Source organism: Lonchura striata, chromosome 5, assembly GCF_050655825.1.
Source record: "Lonchura striata isolate lonStrDom1 chromosome 5, ASM5065582v1, whole genome shotgun sequence".
NCBI classification, from domain to species: Eukaryota; Metazoa; Chordata; class Aves; order Passeriformes; family Estrildidae; genus Lonchura; species Lonchura striata.
In genome coordinates this window covers 72,210,380-72,233,401 of record NC_140707.1, presented here as the reverse complement: position 1 = coordinate 72,233,401, position 23,022 = coordinate 72,210,380, and the positions used below count along the sequence as shown (strand labels likewise).

Genomic DNA, 23,022 nt, shown 5'->3' with positions numbered 1-23,022 from the left:
GAGTGACAAAAAACTGTCCAGGAGTGACAGAAAAGGGTCCGGGAGTGACAAAAAAGAGTCCGGGAATGACAAAAACTGTCCGGGAGTGACAAAAAAGGGTCCGGGAGTGACAAAAACTGTCCGGGAGTGACAAAAGAGGGTCCAGGAGTGACAAAAACTGTCCAGGAGTGACAAAAAAAACTGTCCGGGAGTGACAAAAAACTGTCCGGGAATGACAGAAAAGGGTCGGGAGTGACAAAAAACTGTCCGGGAGTGACAAAAAACTGTCCGGGAATGACAGAAAAGGGTCCAGGAGTGACAAAAAAGGGTCCGGGAGTGACAGAAAAGGGTTCGGGAGTGACAGAAAAGGGTCCGGGAGTGACAGAAAAGAGTCCGGGAGTGCCAAAAAAGGGCCCGGGAGAGGACGGCTGAAGGGAGACAAAAAGGGGCGTCCCGTGTGTGGCCGGAGGATGCCGCGGGTGTGGGGCAGGAGGGGTCCCGCGTCTCTCTGCGCTGAGCGGGGCAAAGAGCCCACGCGTGTCCGCGTCGGGCAGCAAAGGGACCCCGCGGGACACCTTTCATGAGTGTTTGCGGAGATGTATTATTTGAGGGGTGATTCGGGTTGAAAATTAGTTTGCGGCAGTGAGCAGCGCAATGGAGCGTGGCGGTGTTGTTAGTGCTGAGTGTCAATAGGAGGCGGTGTTTTCGTGCGCGTGTTTGCGGTGGTGAAGGGGTGTTTGTGTTTTGGGGTGGGAGTTAGTGTGGTTGGAGAGGCAAAAGGGGAGCCCGCGTGTCTCTGTATTGCCCAGGCTACGCTGGCGTGGCTATTCACAGGCGCGATCCCGCTACTGACCGCCACGGGAGCTTTGACCTGCTCCGTCTCCGACCTGGGCCGGTTCACCCCTCCTTAGTCAACCTGGTGTCCCGCAGCTCCCCGCGGGTCACCATATTGATGGCGGCCTTAGCTTGGACGCCCGCTCGGCACAGCGCACGGCAGCCCAGAACTCCTGGGCTCAAGCGATCCGTCGGGCTCAGCCTCCCCGGCAGCTGGGACTACAGGCGTGCGCCACCGCGCCCGGCGCTCGCAGCCCGCCACAAAGCGCATTCGGCTTGTGCGGAGCCGCCCCCGGCCCGCCCCCCGCTCCTCCTGCTGCTCCCGACCCACCTCGCGATCCTCCTCCTGATCCTCCTCATCCTCCTGATCCTACTCCTGATCCTCCTCCTGCTCCTCCTCCTGATCCTGATCCTCCTCCTGCTCCTCCTCCTGATCCTCCTCCCTACTCCTCCTCCTGCTCCTCCTCCTGATCCTGATCCTGATCCTCCTCCCTGATCCTCCTCCCTGCTCCTCCTCCTGCTCCTCCTGCTGCTCCTGATCCTCCTCCTTATCCTCCTGCTCCTGATCCTCCTCCCTGATCCTCCTCCTGCTCCTCCTCCTGATCCTGATCCTCCTCCCTGCTCCTCCTTCTGCTCCTCTTGCTCCTCCTCCTCCTGCTCCTGATCCTGCTCCTCCTGATGCTCCTCCTGCTCCTCCTCCTGCTCCTCCTCCTGCTGCTGCTCCTGCTGCTCCTGCTGCTCCTGCTGCTCCTGATCCTACTCCTGCTCCTGATCCTAATCCTGCTCCCCCTGATCCTCCTCCTGCTCCTCCTGATCCTGCTCCTGATCCTCCTCCTGCTCCTCCTGCTGCTCCTGATCCTCCTCCTGATCCTCCTCCTCCTGATCCTGCTCCTGATCCTCCTCCTGCTCCTCCTGCTGCTCCTGATCCTCCTCCTGATCCTCCTCCTCCTGATCCTGCTCCTGATCCTCCTCCTGCTCCTCCTGCTGCTCCTGATCCTCCTCCTGATCCTCCTCCTCCTGATCCTGCTCCTGATCCTCCTCCTGCTCCTCCTGCTGCTCCTGATCCTTCTCCTCCTGATCCTCCTCCTGCTGCTCCTCCTGCTCCTCCTCCTGCTCCCCCTGATCCTCCTGCTGCTTCTGCTGCTCTCGCTCCTTCCTCCTGTTTATACTCCTCCTCCTCTTCTTCCACCTTCTCGCCCTCCCCTTTCCCCTTCTTATTCTCCTTCTCCTTGGTGAAAAATGCACATTTTATGATTGGCTTTTCTCAAATGTTACTGGCTATTATATGTGTAATGTTAGAAAGTTATGCTCTATTAAGTCTCTTACGTGGTGTGGTAAATGTAGTTTTAGGTTACAACGTAATGTTAAAATAGAGACTATGTATGTGGGGGAAGTTTTTTTTTTTTTTTAGGAATGAGATAGTCGCTTTGAGGAACACCTAAATCTTCCAAAGGAGAGGAATTTATGGCTTCTTATCAGAAGAAGCGAATTTCTTCAGGCCTTGCTCAGACTGGAAGACGCCAGGGGATTAAAGGAAACACTTGACATACAACAGACAGAGTTTCTTGTTTTAAATAGAATGTATGCATAACCATGAAGGATATATGAATATGCAACAAGTATATTGGTGTAAGGGTGATTCCTTTGGTCACAAGGTATGCTTTTCATGACTTAAGTGTCCAAGAGCATCCAGACCTCCGTAATTCTTTTCTTTTTTATTGCCTTGTAATTGTCCTAACTCTAAACTTTATTACTCTAATTGTATTATTATTTTATAACCATTTTATTATTATTCAATTTTTAAAATTTTAAAACCAAGTGATTGGCGTTTTTCACATCCTTCTTCTCTTCTTTCTCCTCCTCCTTCTTCTCATTCCTTCCCTCCATCCTTTTCCCCCTTCTCATCCTTTCCCCTTTTCTTTCCCCTTTCCATTCCTCCTTCCCCTCTCCCTTTCCTTTCCTTTCCTTTCCTTTCCTTTCCTTTCCTTTCCTTTCCTTTCCTTTCCTTTCCTTTCCTTTCCTTTCCTTTCCTTTCCTTTCCTTTCCTTTCCTTTCCTTTCCTTTCCTTTCCTTTCCTTTCCTTTCCTTTCCTTTCCTTTCCTTTCCTTTCCTTTCCTTTCCTTTCCTTTCCTTTCCTCCATCCCAGTCTGACCCCAGCACACATTTCAGTTTTCCCTGCTGAGGAAGCAGCCAGGCCAAGGACAGAGCTCCCCCTCCCCACCCTGAGCACAAACCCAAATTCTTCACTTCTTACGCCCAAAAACTCACAGTGGGATTTAGGATGGGAGAGCATATATCCACACTGAACTTCCACCGGCACAGCAGCTGCAGCCCAAAATCCCAAGCTCATCCTTCCCAGCGCTGGATCCCACGCAGGAACCACCAGACCGGTCTGTTTTGCAGATTCCCTGTGCGAGCCCTCCCGGCCACACCGTGGCAGTGGGGAACCGAGGGAATGGCCTTGAGCTCCCTCTGCTTTCATTCCAAACCTCCAGATGGAGCGCAGAGCTCAGAGCCCAGGCCACCAGCGGGCTGGGACAGCGAACGTGAAAAATTTATATTTCATCATTGGCTTTTCGCAAAAAATTAAATGGAATACTATATGTATTATTTTTATATTGATTAGAAGTGCTGTATTAACATTTTAATAGTACGGTAAATGTAGTTTACCGTACTATTAAATGTTAACTACAAATTAACTATTAAATGTTAACCACGTCATCTGCTCACACCATAGAGCCCTGATTTACATTAGTAAATGTAGTTAAAATAGAAATTACGTATGTGTGTTTTTTTTTTAAAGAATGAGATACTCACTTCAAGATAACAGCTCCAGAACACCTAAAATCTTCCAGAGAAGAGGAATTTATGGTTCTCTTATCAGAAGAAGCTAATTTCTTCAGGCCTTGCTCAGACTCGAAGACACCGTGGGGATTAAAAGGAGTTGACATGCTCCAGAGAGAGTGTCATATTTTAAATAGAATGTATGCATAACCGTGAAATATGTATGAATATGCAACAGTGTATGGTTTTTAAGGGTTATTCCTTTGTTCCCAAAACATGCTTGTCATGGCTTAAGTGCCCGAGAGCATCCAGATGTCCATAAGTCTTTGCTTTTTATTGCCTTGAAATTGTCCTAACTCTAACTTTTTATTACTCTAATTGTATTACTATTTTTATAACCATTTTATTATTATTAAACTTTTAAAAGTTTAAAAACCAAGCGACTGGCGTTTTTCACAGCGAATACCGGCCGGACACAACAATAACGAGAGGCTCCTGCGGTTGAGGGAGGGGTGGGACTGACTCGCAGGCAGAAACACGACGGGAAATCCTGGCGGCCGGCACAGGAACCGGGCAGTTCCCAGCCGAGCAGCCACCTCTGCTGCCAAACCAACACATCCCACCGAAACCTGCCGCGGCATCCCCGGGAGGAGCATCCCCGGCAGCGCTTCTCCTTCCCCCGGAGCTGCGGCTGCTCCGCGGCGCGGAGAGCTCACAAAGGGGCTGGGTCCGAGGGGAGAAGATGCCAAAAGATGTGGGGACCAGGGGGCAGAGATGCCAAAAATGTGGGGACCAGGGGACGGAGATGCCAAAAATGTGGGGACCAGGGGATGGAGATGCCAAAAATGTGGGGACCAGAGGACGGAGATGCCAAAAGATGTTGGGACCAGGGGATGGAGATGCCAAAAATGTGGGGACCAGGGGATGGAGATGCCAAAAGATGTCGGGACCAGGGGGATGGAGATGCCAAAAGATGTTGGGGCAAGGGGGCAGAGATGCCAAAAATGTGGGGACCAGGGGGCAGAGATGCCAAAAGATGTTGGGACCAGGAGGATGGAGATGCCAAAAGATGTTGGGACCAGGAGGATGGAGATGCCAAAAGATGTATGGACCACAGGACGGAGATGCCAAAAATGTGGGGACCAGGGGATGGAGATGCCAAAAATGTGGGGACCAGGGGATGGAGATGCCAAAAGATGTTGGGGCAAGGGGGCAGAGATGCCAAAAATGTGGGGACCAGGGGGCAGAGATGCCAAAAGATGTTGGGACCAGGAGGATGGAGATGCCAAAAGATGTATGGACCACAGGACGGAGATGCCAAAAATGTGGGGACCAGGGGGATGGAGATGCCAAAAGATGTCGGAACCAGGGGATGGAGATGCCAAAAGAGGCTGGGTCCCGTTCTGCCACCCGGGCTGCGCTGCAGGGGCTGTTCACAGGCGCGATCCCGCTACTGACCGCCACGGGAGCTTTGACCTGCTCCGTCTCCGACCTGGGCCGGTTCACCCCTCCTTAGGCGACCTGGTGGCCCCCGGCTCCCCCGGGGCCACCACATCGATGCCGGCCTTAGCCTGGACGCCCGCTCGGCACAGCCCCCGGCAGCCCAGAACCCCCGGGCTCGGCGGTCCGCCAGCCTCCGCCTCCCCGGAGCTTGGATTACAGGCACAAGCCACCGTGCCCGGCTGCCCGCTCCGCTCCCCATCAACGCCCCGGAGCGGCTCCTCCGGCCTCGGGAGCTCCTCCAGCACGGTGGGAGGAGCAGCAGGCGCGGGGAGTAAAATTTCGCTCATCCGGCATAAGGTTGGGGCTGTTGTAGGCTGAAAATTTAAGTTCGTGGTGCTGCTCTGGGATGTGCCCAGAGAGAGCTCAGAAGGATTTGCAGAATGTCTGAGAGGCAGCTTGCTCCTTGCAGGTGTAATGAGCTGAATGATTCTCAGCAAAGGATAGAAAAATAACAAGGAGTGAAATTCAGGAGCTCCCTGCTTTTATTCATTCCCTGCCATAACAGGCAGCTGCCTAGGAACTGGTTCACTGAGGGTTTTTAATCTTAACTCTCAGTTTTGCCTCTATCAAAGTGTCCTGCCCCAGGTATCCCATGGGAATAACTGGCTGCTCCCTCTCCTCCGTGGATGGCTCATGGAATTGTGTTTCTCCAGCGCACAGGTCAAGGCAAGGGTGTCCTGCCCAGGCAGGGCCACTCCTCCTGCCCTGCCAGACCCACTCAGAGGTGGCTGTGCACTTCCTCCAGCCTGCCCGAGCTACTGGAGCAAAGTCCAGGGCTAAAGTCCGCAGGACAATCCCATCCCTGAGAAGGAAAATGAGATTTTCCCCAGTGCTGCACAAGCCTGAAGCATTAAGGGTGTCAGGGCTGCATGGGAGAGATCCCAGACCTTGTTCTGGGCTCTTTTTATCTCCTTAAGGAAGAGCTGTTGGTGACAGCTGGAGTTTTGGCTAAAGGCATTAGGATAATGATTTAGGGGTCAAGGCATGAGGAGAGGGGGCCCGGCATCCACAAACAGGGGAGAGAGGCAAACCATCCCCATGGCAATCACACTGAACACACCCAGGCAACCCTCCTCCTGCCACAAACACAGACACTTTTCCTCACGTGAAAAAACCATAGCAGGAGGGATTTGAGAGAGCAGGGGCATGGAACTCCGTGATTTCCCGGAGAAAATCGGATGGGAACGGGCTTGGCAGCCTGAGGAGGGCCCAGGCACAGCGAGGATGCAGCCAGAGGGTCTGACAGAGCTGGGCAGCACCAAAAAACAGCTGAGATGCAAAATGAGCCTGCTGGGGGCTGGAGAGAGCTCGGGAGCTCATCCCAGAGCTGCTGGATCCTGCCCAGCCCAGCGGGAGCAGCTGCTCCAGAATCTGCTGAGCTCCAGAGCCAGGGCTAAGCCAGGCTCCAGCCCCACAAATAACCAGCCTGGGGATCCCACTGAGCTCCAAAATTCCTCCTTCCAAGGGCCAGAGTCACGGAACAGAGCCGCACAATACCCTGGGCTGAAGGCATCCAGAAGGATCGTGGAGTCCAGCTGCTGGCCCTGCACAGGACACCCCAAAATCCCACCACAGCCCTCGAATTATTTTGCTTGTTAAGGCTTCAGGATTTTTCAGGCTGGTGGTGATCCAGGATTCTGGCATGTGAAGGTTGGGTCAGGCAATATCCACCCCCCCTCTTCATTTCCTCTCTCTGCTCCTGAGAACACCCTGGGAAAGGAGGAGCCAGCTTTGCCAATAGCACCTGTAAAGACATTTTGATGTGCTTAAGATATATTACAAAAGCCTAAATATTCTGGAATCGTAGAATCCCTGAGTGCTTTTTTGTGGGAAGGGAGCTTAAATCCCATCCCATTCCACCCCCTTTCCATGGGCAGGGACACCTCCCACTGTCCCAGGCTGCTCCAAACTCTGTCCAACCTGGACTTGGGCACTTCCAGGGGCATCCAAAGGTATTGAAAGTCTGTTTGCAGAACCTCACCACCCTCTGAATAAAAAATTCCTTCCTAATCTCCCACCCATCCCTGCCCTCTGGCACTGGGAGCCATTCCCTGGGTCCTGTCCCTCCATCCCTTGTCCCCAGTCCCTCTCCAGCTCTCCTGGAGCCCCTCCAGGCCCTGCCAGGGGCTCTGAGCTCTCCCTGGAGCTTCTCCTCTCCAGGGTGTCAGACTGGTTTTCCTCCTTGGGAGGCCACTTTGGAGGATCTTTTCCACAGGGGGCTGGAGACCAGGACAGGGATTTTTCCTGATGATACCTGTGGGATTTTCTTGGTTCTTGTGGATCCTCAAGGCATCATTTCAGCTCACTGGGGCTCACAGAGACCTGCAGCTCTCAGGATATTCCCCAACACCCCTTCCCACCTCCACTCCTCCATTTCCTTAAGGGGATGGGAAGATCCAGGGATGTCTCTGATGCCACTGCCTGTAGCACACACAGCTTTGGAGGTTTCGGGTTCAGCTTCCTGCCAATCCCACCCAAACCACAGGAAACAGGGCTGAGACACCCATGGGAACCACCCCCACCCCTCCCTGCCCACAGGAGGCAGGACCAGGGCCAAGTGCTCTGGGAAAAGCTTCTCTCCCTGACTCACCCAGCACAGGACACTTGGCCATTGTGTCAGATATCTCCGTGACAAATCTGCCCCTGCAATGCCATTGTTGCACGGAGGATGTAATTTGTTTTCACAACAGGAGAATTTATCTAGCACAGATACTAAAGCCAGAGTTGTTATATTCCCTTTTCCTTCCTTGGAAAGCCACAAAGGTCTTTGAAGATCAGTGAACAAAGGCTTTTCCCATCTCTGTCAAGAGGGAAGCAAGGAAAGATGGTCTACACCCCATCCAAACAGGTTTGGCCTGATGGTCCACAGTGATTGGAATTTGATTTATAGTCAAAGAGATAAAAATGCTCGGATTGATGAGCATCAGCTTCCTCAAGGTTTTGTTAATTTGGTGCCTCAAGGTTTGTTAAGTTGCTGTCACAGCACCAGGGCCTCTGGTGGAGGGCAGAACATGGAACCACAGCCCTGCCAACCCATGGAAAACAATCAATGCAAACCTTGGGACCTGCACTGCCCACAGGTTCCTTTTGGATAAGATAAAGATAAAGAGCAGCCAGGCCCAGCTGAGCTCCCACAAGGTCCCACAGGTATTTGCTGCCCTTCTCCCCAGGCTGTAACCCCTAATCACTTTATAACCTAATTGCTTCTTACTCTCTGGGCTGTAAATCCCCAGCAGGTACACAGGACACTCCATCCACACTGACACAGCGTCAGCCAGTGCTCGCTTTTAAAACACTCACCTCACTTTTAAAACATTTAACTCGCTTTTAAAACACTCACCTTCACTTTTAGAACATTCACCTCATTCTTCAAACATTCAACTCACTTTTGAAACATTTAACTCACTTGTAAAACATTCAACCTACTTTTAAAACATTCACCCCTCTTTTAAAATGTTCAACTTACTTTTAAAACATTTAACTCACTTTTAAAATATTTAACTCACTTTTAAAATATTTAACTCCTGCAGGCTACCCAGTAACTCCCTGGGGCTTGCCAAGGAGCTGAGAAGGGTTTTAATTCTCAAGCAGGTGTGTGAAACTGAACCCATCCTAAAAGCTCGTGTTTTTCAGGTAATTTAGAACATATTTGGGTATTTTGAGTGCCTCTTTTGGGGTATTTTACCTTGAGAATCAGTCAGCAGTGAAAGGCTGAGCTATGTGGAGTAGACAGCGCCCAGAGGTGCCCTCCTTTCCCTGAGGGTGGTTGCAGGGAGTAGATTTATCTCCATCCTGAGGTGAAGAACCTGCTCTGCCCAGACCATCACGTTTCATCTGTGTTGACAAATTCCCACCCCACAGCTGCTTAAAAATGCGGGTCTGTCTTTCCTAACAAATTCCCATTTTAAAGGCTCTCCCTGTGGCTCTGCAGGGCCACAGCAGTGGGATCCCTCAGACAGCAAAGGCTTTTTTTTTTTTTTTTTTTTTTTGCTTTACTGAAGTTATTTCCATTTGCTTCCTGTTTACCCTTCTTTCCTGTGCACTTACGGAAAGCAGCAGGGCTCTCCACGAAAATGTTCCAAAAGTAGGTGGTGCTCTCTCTCCAGCTTCTCCCCCATTCCTGCAGGCTGGGAAACGTGAGCTGCCAGGACTGAGGTGCACTGAGTTCATTAGTGACTAATTACAGATCTTAACTACCCGAAGTGCTCAGTGCTCCAATGTCTCCTTGCTATCCATCCTCTAAAGAGCAGGAATACTTCCTTTCAAAGCACAGCCAGGCCATGGCAAACCTTCCCCTGGTGCACAGGCTGTGAGGTTGGGAAGGTTTCCTGGAGGGCAGGGAGGATCCCAGGGGATAAATCGCAGCACAGGAGGAAAAGCAATTGCCAGAGTGAATCCCATTTCACTGTGCAGGGACCAGGCACTGGAACAGATTGCCCGTGTTATAAATGAGAATTTATTCAGCCAGATTAAAAATAAAAAAAAAATCATTTTATTTGCGGTCAAATTCTATCTAGCCAGCCACAGGGAAAGAACAGAGCCGAGCCCGGGGTCGACCCTGGGTGTGCCACAAGGAGTCACCTCAGCAGAGGTTTTCTCCTATGCCCACACACCTCCAGCCTGGCACAAGCGGTTTTTATAGGGAAAATTCCGCCTGAGGCCAAGATTTCAGCAATCAGTCTTTTCTTCTATTCAGAATCCATAATAAGATTTTCTTTTTTGGTGATGAGGAGAAATAATTCAATGTCTGGAGTAGGTGAATACCTGATGAGATTTACGGGACGGCTGCATTCACATGGATCTGTCTGAGGATTTCCATGAGATCCATCTTGGGTCGTTTATGGGATGATCAGCATCAATGATCAACACCTGGAGTCCCCATGGTCAACACCTGGAGTCCCAGTGATCAACACCTGGAGTTCTGATGGTCAGCACCTGGAGTCCCCATGGTCAACACCTGGAGTCCCCATGGTGAACACCTGGAGTCCCCATGTTCTTTCCTTGTGGCTGGCGAGATAGAATTTGACCGCTAATAAAATTATTTTTTATTTTTAATCTGGCTGAATAAATTCTCATTTATAACAATCTGGAGTCCCCATGGTCAGCACCTGGAGCCCAGCCATGGCCCATCTCCTGGCCGAGCCAATCCTTTTACTTGTGACTCAGTTTCCAATATACACCCAGTCTCGCCTGCAAAGGGGAGGGGGAACTAATACAACGGGCATGATTTAACAAGTATCCAATATTCCATATTTCATACAAAGAATGGCGCGAATTATATTTACTACACATAACACCCAGAAGGAGTCTCCAATCCTGGAGACACTCCAGAGCCAGCTGGACACATCCTGTGCCCTGTGCTGGCCCTGCTGGAGCGGGAAGGTGGCACCAGGTGACCCTGCTGTGCTCCCTTCCAACCCGAGCTGCCACATCCCCCCACCAGTTTGGGGTTTCTGGGGGAAGATGTGCAGCTCATCATTCCCCTCTGGCAGGTTTTGAGCCGTGGATGATCACAGGAAGATGAGTTTTGGGTGCTCTCAGTGTCATGCAGAGGCAGAAGCTGCAGCCACAGCCCAGAGCACCTCAACTCGGCCACGGGCCCTGCCAGGGATCCGGGGAAAGGAGAGATTCCTTGGGAAACCTGCCCTGAGCAGAGGCTGGATGGAGCTAAAGAATAAATTAGGGATTTATTAAAGGATCTCCTCCATGGATCCACCTTGGGCAGCACCAGAGCCCAGCCAGGGCTGCACCCAAATGACCCAAAATGGTCCCAAAATGCACGAGCGCTCCCGGGGCTCTCCCTGGGATCAGTTCTGCTCCATTGGCACCTTGGAGTTCATTGTCCCATTCCAGCTCCAGCCCAGGCAGTCCCACCCTGCTTGTTTTTCTCTCTCCAGCCCACGGGGTTTGTGCTCCTGGGCTGAGATTTGGATCATTTGTCCTTGGTGCCCAGCTGGAGCAGGAATTGTTTTGTGTCCCTGCTCTGTGCACAGAGCTCAGCATCCCCTGATCTGGAGCCCAGACCCACACACTGAAGCAGCACAGAATGGGAAAAATAGAAAAACCAAAACCTGGGGCATCATTAGCAGGCAGAGGAATAACAGGGATTGGAGCAGGGCCCAATCTCCACAAGGCTCCAGTGCAGGAGCAGCTCAGAGAAACTCTGGCAGGTGTTGCACATCACTTTTCCAGCAGAGAAAGGACAGAAGTTCAGAAAAGCTGCTTGCCAGGTGAAATGGGCAAAGCCAGAGCAGGCCAAGCCCTATTTGCACCCAATCCCCAGAGATGATGGACAATGCAGTCTCCAACAACCCAAAAAAAAAGCCGAGATTCAAGAGGAGAGACCCGAGGAACAGCATGGCTGGCTGCAAAAGTGGGAGCAGACGATGGAAAGGACACTTCCCCAGCCTGCAGTTGCTCATTCCATGGGGTTTCATGGTACCCAGAGGGGGGGTGACACAGCCTGAGCATCCCAGAGCCCATCCCGTGTTCCACCAGCTGTGCTTTATTTTCACCTGATCCCTGAGATCCTCGCTCCTCACCTGCTGGGTCCCGGGACAAAGCCCCAAAGGAGCCTCAGCTCTTACAAAGGAAAGCAGAACAACCTCAGCACGGTCACACCCTCCCCTCAACGCTTTGCACCGTCAGAACAAAAGCACCAAAAGTCATTTCCTGACAGCACAAAAAGCTGCTCTGAGGCAAGGGAAGAACAACATGGGCAAAGGAAGGACCTTAAAGCTCCTGACATCACCTTTCTCTACTATTTTGAACCCTTGTGGCCTCGTGCTGCCTGATTGAATGAACTCAGCAGCACGGAAATGGTCACGCTGAGCAGAGCCAAGTGAAAACCCACCAATATCCACAGCCTGATGTTAATTTTAGCCCTGCAAATATTTAGCTCTCCGTTTAGATAAATATCCCATGCTCGTGAGAGAGGAGACTCGCCCAGCTGCATCCAGCAGGATCAGGGCTTGCTGGAAATCCCAATCCAGCATGAGAATTAGCAGCATTATCTGCTGGTTTAATCAGCAGGGCATGAACTCTGGCAGTGCCCGGCCAGGCAGGGACACTCCTGAGCCCCGGGGTCAGCAGGCCGTGCCCTGGCACACCAGGAGAGGCCACGGATGCCGTGTTTGCCTTGGCATCCTCCCTCTTGGCTCGCTGCAGGAAACAGCAAAGCCTTCCTCAAAATCTCCTCTTGCCAGCACAGAACGCTGGAAAATCCTGAGCTGGAAGGGACCCCCGGGGACCGTGGATCCAGCCCCTGGCCCTGCAGGGAAGAGCCTTTCCCGGATCTCCAGGCCAAACCTCCCTGCACAGCTCCAGCCCCGCTCACCAGAGGGAAGAGCTTGAGCCCTGAATAATTCTGCAGTCCAGGAAACCTCCCGTTCTCCCAAAGACACCGAAGCGTTCCCTCTGGCAGCTCCAAGAGGAATTGCTTTCCATGTGCCAGGACATCAGCCGGAGAAATCAGCTCCCAGCTCGGTGTTTTTGAAGGGAAGGGGAAGATAGGGTGAAGTCAATCCTACACGATCCCAAGGGAATGCAGACTGTGCTCTCCAGCAGGAGACCCCAGAGCGACCAAGTGCATCCCGGTGGGATGCCAGCGTCCCTGCCCGTGCCGGGGTGGAAGGAGATGGGCTGTAAGGTCCCTTCCAACCCACACCAGCCTGTGATTCCATGATTTCGTGGGATTTGTGCTCCAGGCGCCGCTTCCCCCATCCACCCCACGAGCTCGGGAGCATCCCCCAGCGCAGGCTGGCTCTCACAGGAGCGGTGGGAGCCGGGCCGTGCCCCGTGTCCCTGGCACCGCTCCCGTGTCCCGGCACGGCCCAGGGCGCGCCGTGTGCGTGCAGAGCTGCGGCTCCCCGCGCTGGGCGTGCCGGGCACGGCTCGGGACCAGGGCGGGGCCGTGCCCCGAGCGCTGCCCGCTGCCCCGGGCGCTGAGCCGGGGAGTTCCGCCCACCGGGATCGCTGGCGGTGACCCAGGACAGCGCGGAGTCATAAACCCGATGATGCGGCACTGAGTCACCGCAGGCTCGGGCTGGAACGGACCTCCCAGCCCGGCCCAGCCCGGCCCGGCCCGGGGCAGGGCACGGGCACCTCCCGCTGTCCCGGGCTGCTCCCGGCCCAGTGCCCAGCCTGCCTCGGGCACTGCCAGGGACAAGGGGCAGCCGCAGCCTCTCGGGGCAGCTGTGCCGGGGCTTCCCGCCCTCGCTGCACGCAGCGCCGGTGCGGGGCAGGCTGCACGGCCCGCTCGGTACCGGGCTCGGTACCGGGCTCGGTACCGGGCTCGGTGCCGGTGCCGCTCCCGTCCCGCCGGGTGCTGCCCCTTTAAGGCGCGCCCCGCGCGCGCCCCGCGCTGACGCGCGATCGCGTGGCGCCTCTCCCCACCGCGGCCCCGCCCCCTCCGCGCGCCGCCGCGCCCCGCCCAATCAGCGGCGAGGCCCCGCCCCCCCCCGCGGAGCCCCCCTCGGGGGCGGGGCGGCGGCGGCGGCGCAGGCGCGCGGGGCGGGCGGGAAGGCGCGGGCGGAAGGAGGGGCGCGGGCGTGGCGGGGCCCGCGCGGGCGCATGCGCGGGGCGGCGGCGGGGCGGAAGCGGGCGCGGGCGCGCGCGGCCCCTTTCCGGCGGCGCGGGCGGAGGCGGCGGCGCGCGGGGCCCTCAGGTACGGCCGGGCGCTCCCGGGACGCTCCCGGGGCCATCGCGGCCGCTCCCGGCGCTGCCCGGCCCGCGGGATCCTCCCGCCGGTACCCATGAGCTGAGGCGCCGCGGCGGGAGCCGAGGCAGCAGCGGGCGGAGCCGCCGCCGCGGGCCCGGCGGAGCAGCGGAGCCGCCTCCCCGCCGCCCCATGCGCGGCCCGCGCTGAGCCCCGCCCGCCCTTCCCCGCCGGGCCGGCGCTCGCCCTCTCGCCCTCCCTTGGATGCCGCCGAGATGGGCAAGGTGCTGTCCAAGATCTTCGGGAACAAGGAGATGCGGATCCTGATGCTGGGGCTGGACGCGGCCGGCAAGACCACGATCCTGTACAAGCTGAAGCTGGGCCAGTCGGTGACCACCATCCCCACCGTGGGCTTCAACGTGGAGACCGTCACCTACAAGAACGTCAAGTTCAACGTGTGGGACGTGGGCGGCCAGGACAAGATCCGGCCCCTGTGGCGGCACTACTACACGGGCACGCAGGGGCTCATCTTCGTGGTGGACTGCGCCGACCGCGACCGCATCGACGAGGCGCGGCAGGAGCTGCACCGCATCATCAACGACCGGGAGATGCGGGACGCCATCATCCTCATCTTCGCCAACAAGCAGGACCTGCCCGACGCCATGAAACCCCACGAGATCCAGGAGAAACTGGGCCTGACCCGGATCAGGGATAGGAATTGGTATGTGCAGCCCTCCTGTGCCACGACGGGGGATGGACTCTACGAAGGGCTGACGTGGTTAACGTCCAATTATAAATCCTAATGGGAGAGGAACTATTTAGTCTACAAAGAATTAAAGAAACAAAACAAAAAAAATTTAAACAAACAAAAAAAGAAACAAAAAAAAAAATTAAATAACCCACGTGGCTTTCCAGAAGAATGATTCTCTACTGAAAAGTAAAACAAAACCGCATCCATAGGATTATGATCACCTTTCTCCAGTTGCCACCCTTTCCTCCTGCACCCTTGGCTGGATTCCTGTTCTAACTCCTCCTGCTTGGCGTTAGGATGCTCTAACCTCCGAATGTGACACGAACACAGGCACTAGATGCTATGGCAGACTTCCAGCAAACAGGGGAAGGACACATTATAGACTTGCTAAGTAACTTTTTTTTTTGTTGTTTTTTGTTTTTTTTTTTCCTTTTTCCTCTCGTTAGCCCTTTGCTGGTTTGATTATTTTGGGGGATGTTGGGGGAGGGGGTCCATTTTCAGTGTATGCTTTCTGGGTCTACTTTTTTGATTATATATATTTTTTTTTTCTCTCTCTTCTCTCACTTTGCTGTAGATTGCTACTTTTTTGCATTCTTGCAGGATATGTTGCTAGGTCGACTTCATCTAGTAAACTGAAAATTGTTGCTTAAAATCAAACTGCAGTCTGTCTTTTTATATTAAGGACTTTTTTTTTAAAAAAAAAAAAAAAGTTCTGTTAATCTGTAACTAAACAGTGACTCAGTCTGGCTCCACGGCTCAGGCTAACGAGGGGAATTCTTGCCTGCAGTGGCAGAGAGTGGGAATTCCACTGTAACGTGTTCAAAGTGCGTGTCGGGCGCTGGGAAATGTAAGAACTGCTTTGGAATGTCAGCTGGGAAGTTCTGACCCATACATCATGCATGAGGAGGGATGCAAAACCAGCTCCCCACACCACATAGCAAAGCAGGCATGAGCGATGCTGTAGTTCCAGGGCAGGCACTGGGCAGGTTTTTTTGTCCTAAATGAGGTTTAGTTGCAGTTTTTTACTCCTTGGTGTCGGTCCTCGGGCCGAGGCTCTTTCCAGCAGATGCAGCAATAAAATGTTGCAATGAGTTTGAGTTTAAATCAGATGTTTTGGCAAAAGTCCAGCTCTGACTTGCCTCTCGCTTCCATCTCAAGGCAGCTGGAGACACCAAAACCTTGAAGGGATTCCTGTTTCTTTCCAACAGGCAGGAGGAAATTGTTATTTATTGTTATTATTGTTCTTTTTCCATGCTGGAGCCTTGCGAGGGCGGCGAGTTCCGAGCCGAGCTCTGCTCGCGCCCGGCGTTTCTGACATCAGGAATGGCCATTTTGAGGAAATCACTGCTTGCTTTGGTTTTCCAAGCCTGGCCTGAGCTCCTGCGAGTGGCTGGAGCCTCCTCCCTGTGGCCCGGGGCTGCTGGAGTCCTGTAGGAAAGGGAACTATGTTGGATGTCTGAGGCCCATTGAGGAACTGCTAATGAGAGCGGGGAGGGGAGAGAGAGAGAGAATCGACGCTGAATGTAAACTTCCATAATTAGTTCTTAAAGGGCAAAGCAGCTCGTTAGCCATGTCACAGCCTGTAGCTGGGACTGGCCAATCAAAAACCCCACCCAGAGCGAGTATTTGCATAAAAACTCAATCAAGTATTAATTAACGCTGGGTGCACAAACTGTTAAAGCAGCTGGTTCTTATTCAGCCTTAAGGATTAACTTCAGATTTCCTCAAGGAGTTAAAACTCCGTTGGGGAATTCTAGGAATGTATGCTACAAAACCAGAAGAAAATGGCTTTTATTTTTCCTTTTTTTTTTTTTTCCTTAATTGTTTTCTCTTTTCAAGAATATAAGTTTTACATGGAACTGGGGGCATTACACTACATTGCTGCAGTGGTGACTCTGCATGCTGAGTACATTGTACACATGGAGCTCTTACCAAAGATGTATGGGAAGATAAAAATCCTGAATTCACTTCTGAAATCCAATGCTTTGGAGCACTTCAAAGTCCTTTTAGAGTATGGTTCCAAAAAAAGACTTTTCTGGATGTGGGTTGCAAATGGGACTGGATGGGTTCTTGGTGCTAGAAGATAGAGCATTGATGGACTTTGTGAATTAGAGAGAGTCTGCAGAAGCCTAATGTAGAAATAACTCTTCCATCTCAGCCCTAAAGAAGAGGAAGTGAGATTAGTTTCTTTTAATCCAAGGCTTTTTGCCATTGGAATATCATTGCTCTATTTTCTAGCTTTTATTTTTCTTTTCCTGTTGCTGTAACTTAATGAACAGTGTGGTGGTATAAAAACTTAAAATTACAACAATATGGTTACTGTTTTCTTCTGGAGCATCAATAAAATAGCCAAGCACAAAGTAAATGCCTAAACTGGAAAACTTGAAGCTCTATTAATGGTTCTTGAACTTTCTTAAACCTATTCTCAGTCAACATGAAAACTTCAATACCTTCATTTTTTGTCTGAGTTGGTTTCCTGTGTTTCCAAGCGCTGGGGCAGCCTTTGCATTAAGTTGACTTTGCAATTTTGTATCCCCTTAGAAGTAACTTTGTAATTCTGTTTTGTAGGTGAAAGGAAATTGCTTTTGCTTCTGGATTTTTAAATTTTTTTTTGGGGGGGGGTGGGGGGAGTGGGGAGGAAGAGATGGGGGAGAAAAAGTTACTGGAACGTGTGGCAGAGCCGTCAGAAATAAACGGCTGCGGCCACCGAACAAAAACCCACAGGTTTCACTTCCAACACGTCCTTTCTAGGCTGTAGCTGGACCTCAGCACGAGGGAGTGGCTGTCAGTAGGATAAAGTGGGAATTCTGTACCAAACAAACCAGTCTGGAATTCCAAGTGCATCGAATTGTGTTCGTGTGAATTTATGGAGTAAGTTTTGAATGGCGTTCAATCGTGTCCGACCAAGTGACTGAGTTTGTGGCCTGTGATCTCCCTGACTGAAGTTCCCAGGAATTTTGTGTTCTCAATATGGCTGTAGTGTTGGTAAAGAACTAATAAGCAGAAAATAAAGCAATTATACAGCGGAGCTCTCCTGGTATGTTACTTGTATTGAATTATGAGAGAAGCAGAAAGGGGCAATCTGGTGCCAGAGTCGGGCGCTGCGCTGGCATAAAGAGGGCTCTGTTCTGGATCTCCCAGATTGGAAGCCTGGCTGTAATTCCTTTGAGAATTAGATGAGAGACTATAAGTGGAAAAGAAGGATGCTGCTTTAATATTCCCACTTGAGCAAACTTTATTGTCAGGGATCTCCAGCCTCAGTGCCAGCCCCACATAACTTGGGGAGGTGAGGGCACAGAGGGACTGTCACTGCCGTGTTCCAGGGAGGAAATTCCCTGGAAAGGGCAGCCACGAGGCCGCTGTGGCACGTGCAGGGATGGACAAAGGGGCTGATGAGTGACTAGGGGTGCTTGTGGAGTGACAGATGTGACGTTGGGACTCGGTGGTGCCTGGCCAGGACACGAGTGAGCTGATGAAAGGACTTGGGCAGGTGCTGGGGCTGCGGGGGGGCTGGGGAGCAGCGGGATATGGATCCTGTGACAGCTGCCATCCCCTGGGACAGGCAGCGGGGTCACAGCTCTGCTCTGCTGGCACAGGGCACGGCCGGGTGTCAGCCCTGGAACAGCTTCCCTGCTGCAAAGCTTTGGGAATGCTCAGGAGCATCACTACCTGCTCTAGTGAGCAGCATCCCCGAGCTGAGCTTTGGGGTCCCTTCCCACCCAAACCGTTCCGTGATTCCATGAATATCCAGCCAGGTGGGTGCAGGAGCCTTCCCCTTCCAGGGTGTTCAGGCTCTGCCTGGCTGTCAGTCCAGGGTGTGGCTGTGTAAATGAACTTACTCTGACTTAATTAAACTCCTCGGAGCTGGGAGACAAGCAGGGGAACCGGTGTCTCTCTCTGCTGTAGCAGTGAGTCTCATTTCAAAATGCCGGCGCTTATCGTGTCCCGTCGGAGCGCGCCGTGACTCAGCCCCCAGTCACAGGGCCCTGTCCTCATGGACAGGCCTTGGAAAAACTCTGCCCACCGTTCCCAATTGGAAATTATCCCTGTTAATGCAAGTCCTCCCGAGGGAATGTGTCTCGCTTTACAAATGCTGTCAGAACAGCTGGCGCAAGGGCTGCGAGAGCCTGGGGAGCTGAGGTGACCTCCCTTCTCACTGGGGTTTGGGGATGGGACAAAAGGGACTGCCAGGAGCAGAGAACTTGCTGTGGATGTGGAAGCAGCCCCGGTGTGAGCTCTGTGACTCAGACTTCCCTCTAAGACAAGGCTGTGCTTTTATCTTGGATTTGCTTCTAGTATCTGTCCAACCTGACAGCTCAGTGTGGGCAATCTGAAATCCCCTCAGCTTTGGTGCTTTCTGGAAGCTAAAAAAAAAAAAAAGAGATTTCCCCTCGTCTCGTGGGGAAGCATCAGCTCCCAGGGGCTGTTGGTGAGCGAGTGTCACCCCTGCTGACTGACTCAGTTCCTCTTCTGAGGTCCTGCGCGCGCTCGTGCTTCGGAATTCTGGCTGAGCAAAGGCTCCCAGGGCTTCAGGCCGAGGTGGAGCCCCACCATCCATCTCCCTTTCAGAAGTGGGAGCACCCCAAGAGCCAGAGGGGTGTCGTTTTCCCCCTGTGTCGGCTCTGGAAGGTGCAGGGCTGAGTCAGAGCCCCGGCAGCTCAGTGGAGGGTGGTTTGTACGGGCGGGAAATGGGGTGTGCAAGGGGTTGTCCAGGAAGTGGCTCTGCTCTTGCTTAAGAACAGGTATCTCTGGCCTCCTTAAGAAAGGAGGGGGAAAAAAGTCAAAGTGTGAGTCACTGCTGAGTCTCACAGTGGTTTAACAGGCTCTTGGCCCCTGCTTTGCCTCAAGTTTTCCCTTCCAGAGGCTGCACTTTGCTCCTCTGTTCCCAATTTTCTTAGCTGCATCTTCCAAGACAGCTTTAGTTAGGAAAAATGCTTCAGCAGAGTTTAATGAGTGTCCTGTGAGATGGAAATCGGTGATGCTTGGAAACTGGTAACACTTAGAACACTTTGATTTTGTTAGAGGCTTTCAGATGAGAGGAATCCCCCAGGGGTGCCACCAACAGCTCCTGGATCCGTACAGGATCCCGGTGCCCCAGCTGCCTTTCAGTGGGTGAAAACCCCCTTGGTGGTTAAACAGAAGAGGAAGGAGCAAGGTGTAGAAAAGAGCCTGAATTCCTGGCTGGGAGGGTGGGGATGCCCTGGCACAGGGCGCCCAGAGAAGCTGTGGCTGCTCCTGAATCCCTGGCAGTGCCCAAGGCCAGGTTAGAGAGGGCTTGGAACAGCCTGGGATAATGGAAATGTCCCTGCCATGGCAGGGGTGGCACTGGATGGGCTTTAAGGTCCCTGCTCTAACCATTCTGGGATTTTATGATGCTGTGAACTCCTAAAATTATCCACATGCTTGTGCCTAGAATGGATTCTTTGTTTGATTTTCCACTGCACGGACCAGGCACCGGCTTCATCTGAAGTTTCTGATGGAGCAGGAAGGGAGGTTTTCTCTCTCATCATTCAAGGCATGAGAACTAAGAAAACTCCTAACTCTGGAAAACTGCAGGAAACGCTGCATTGCATCCAATGATTGTTCTGCTGTTTTATGAGAATGCACTTTTATTTCACATTTTGGGGGGAAAATGGGAAAACCTCAAGCGGCCTCTGTAGTTACAGGAGAATAGGACATGGGGTGGGCTGGCTGGGAGACCTCAGAAGCAAGGGAAGCAATTTCCCAGGATTATCCTGAGTTTTTGAGAAGACCACATTGCTTTTTTTTGTGGCTGAGCTCCAGCAATCCTCATCCCATGAGGGCCCATCAGAGGAAGGCACCTGCCTGGATCATCACTGCAGGGGACAGAGAGGAGCAGAGGGAAGCATCCAGAGCCAATCCAGCCCCAAAATGCCTCTGGCATTCCTGCAAAGCTGCTCTTGGGGAAGGAGCTCATTCCATGCAGGCTGGGAGTTCCAGGGTCTGCCGTGCCTGCTGCTGACAGCTGCTAACTGGGCAGCACCGCTGTGCTTGCTCCAAGGGAGACTTTGCACTTTGGGAGTGGAACGTGGGATGGCAAAGTCCCTGTGCTGCTGATATTTGTTATTTTTGCCCTGAGGAACGTTGTCCATTTTCCCCTAGGAAGGAAAGGGCTCCTGTGGAGCAGCACAGGAGTGGCTGGGGACTTCTCACCGCCACGCACCGTTGGAGCGGGATGTGCCCAGTTATCCCATGAGCTCAGCAGCTGCCAGGATTTCTTTCCCCACAGGGGCTGGATTAGGCTGGAACTGACCCAGCTCTCCAGGAAGCTTTTCCTATCATGTTTTTGTGGCTTTCAGGCTGCTGCCCTGGCTGTAACCAACCCAGCACCCGCCTCACACCACCGAGAGGGAGCTTTGGCAGGCCAGCAGGGAGCTGGCTTTACCTTTGCCTCCAAAGAATGTCTGTTAAGTGTTCAAATTCCATCCTGTATATTCTGGAGCTACTCATATTTTCAATATAACAAGTTTTTTTGCGCTGTGATGACTCAGAACGAACTGGGTTTCACATCAGCACTGAAAACAGAAGCATTTGGGGAGGGAGGTGAGGGCCAGCAGCAGGACAGACACTGCTGGTGTCCTTGGTGGCTCCTTGCTGCCTGACACAAAGGTTTGGGATGATCTTCCCTGGCATCTGCTGGATGGAAGAAGAGCCAAACTCAGCAAGGGCCTCTGTGGAAGCCACTGGCCCCCGCTGCTGCTTTGTGGAAGGAGCTCAATGGCTGCCAACGAGCTGCCCCTGGATCTCTGGCTCATCTTACAGCCTTGGACCCATTCATGAATCCAAAGTCCTCATGAATCCTCCAGGCCTTGCCTCCAAACATTTTGAGTGTGTGGCATTTGAGAGCTAGGGTCACCATCCAGGCTGGGCTCTGGGCTCTGCTGATGCTCCTGGGTTGTTCCTGCAGCTCTGCTTTGGATCTGCCTGCAGCTCTTTAGGGAGGGCTGGGAATGTTGCAGGGAATGGGGCAGAGGTGTGTTCTCCTTTAAGGAGCGCTGCCTGCAATCTCAGGATCTGCTCCTGCCCTGCCTGTTTGCCTCACAGAGAAATCCTGCTCTGGGTTTCCCCTGGATGTGAGGTTACACTTTTAACCACAGCACCAAAACTTCCCAGCTTTTCATTTCATCACGGCCATTATTATGATTTTTGGCAGGGGATACATCTCACCACAATGAGCGGCAGCTTTTCCACCTGGTTTGGAGTGACCTGCGGGTTTCCCTGACCCAAGGCCTCCAGCTCAAAGCCTGGAATCTCCTGTTCTAATGCCACACTCACTTTTTCACCCCTCACAATTCCAGTGTGTCCTCAGCCCCGCTCTGCCGTGCAGGAGAAGGGGCTCCACAACTCCTCCTTGCCTTCTCCAGGCTCTCCAGCTCCCAGAAACGCTCCCAGTAGTGAAACTGGTTAATCACGTTGTCCCTGGAGGAGTGCTGGCATCCCAGAGGGATCTGTGGATTAACTGGTTCCGGTGTTTGCCTATTTCTCGGCAGCCTGATGCATTATTCAGCAGCCGGGCTGCTTTCGGGCCTTCGGAAAATCTGCAGCTTCCCAACACTTGAGGGTTGATGAATTGACGGTTCTCCTTGCAGCTTCCTCCTCCCTTGGATTGCCAATTAACCGCGGGCAATTAAACGCCAGACCCGGAGTGTTTTGCCGCCGGTTCCGCAGTCTGCAGAGGAGGCTCGGGGCACCCGCAGCTTCCTCCTGGGCTCTATCCCACCTGCCAGCATCCGCCTGGGGAAACCAGGTGCTATTTAAAGCATGGGATCTGTGGACTGGTTTAACATCTGCCAACTCCCCGGCGTTCCCAGCTTGCCAAAACTGTGCGCGACGGCAGCGGGGAAGGCTCCGGGACAGCCGCAGCTGCGTGCCTCCGGAGCAGCCCGTTCCCAAACCTGCGCTTCAGGCCGGAGCACTTGCGGATGGCAGATAGGGAGGGAGGGGTGACTCACGGAGATCAAATATCCTGCTGGCTCAACACACCAAGGGCGCTCGCAGCCGGCTCCGTCATTCCTGCTTCTCTTTTGCCTCCAGGTAGAGGAGAAAACTGGGAAAGGCAGGAGCTGTGGCAGCTGGGATGGCCCTGGGGCAGGCAGGGGATGGAGGATGAAGGGACAAGAGGACAGAGAGGCAGAGCAGTGCCGCGGGGAGGCTCGTTCTTCCTCAAACACGTTTATATCCATTGGTTTCGATGGCAAAACCCGGATTGCCGCATCCTTTCCCACGCTGCAATCCCGCCATTGACTCGGTGCCAGCGGACCATCGGGTCCAAGACAACGATTTCCCATCTTCACCCATTGTTCGAGGCACTGCAGAGTTGTCAGAGCCTGTTCCCCGTTTTGGAAGCATAATTGGAATTATGCAAATTCCGGTGCGGCACCGGTGAGTGACTGACGCGCTCCTCACCCGCATTGGGTTGTTGGAGCAGGGAAGGCCCGGCCCGTTCCATCCTGGGGGAGCCGAGGGCTCAGCCCTGCTCCTGCCGCAGCTCCGA

General features: G+C 53.2%; 1 protein-coding gene and 2 non-coding genes across 3 annotated transcripts; 1 reads left to right on the top strand and 2 right to left on the bottom strand.

Annotated features, from left to right (window-relative positions):
- Positions 1–759: 759 nt before the first annotated feature.
- LOC146767447 (signal recognition particle RNA) lies at positions 760–1,059 on the bottom strand. The gene has a single exon (XR_014956099.1).
- A 3,923-nt stretch (positions 1,060–4,982) lies between these two features.
- LOC146767446 (signal recognition particle RNA) lies at positions 4,983–5,280 on the bottom strand. Its single transcript, XR_014956101.1, has one exon.
- Positions 5,281–13,744: 8,464 nt separating this feature from the next.
- On the top strand, positions 13,745–17,535 carry ARF6 (ARF GTPase 6). The gene has a single exon (XM_021536066.4). It carries the CDS (start codon positions 14,032–14,034, stop codon positions 14,557–14,559), a length of 528 nt encoding a protein of 175 aa, XP_021391741.1. The 5' UTR covers positions 13,745–14,031; the 3' UTR covers positions 14,560–17,535.
- The last annotated feature ends 5,487 nt before the right edge of the window (positions 17,536–23,022 follow it).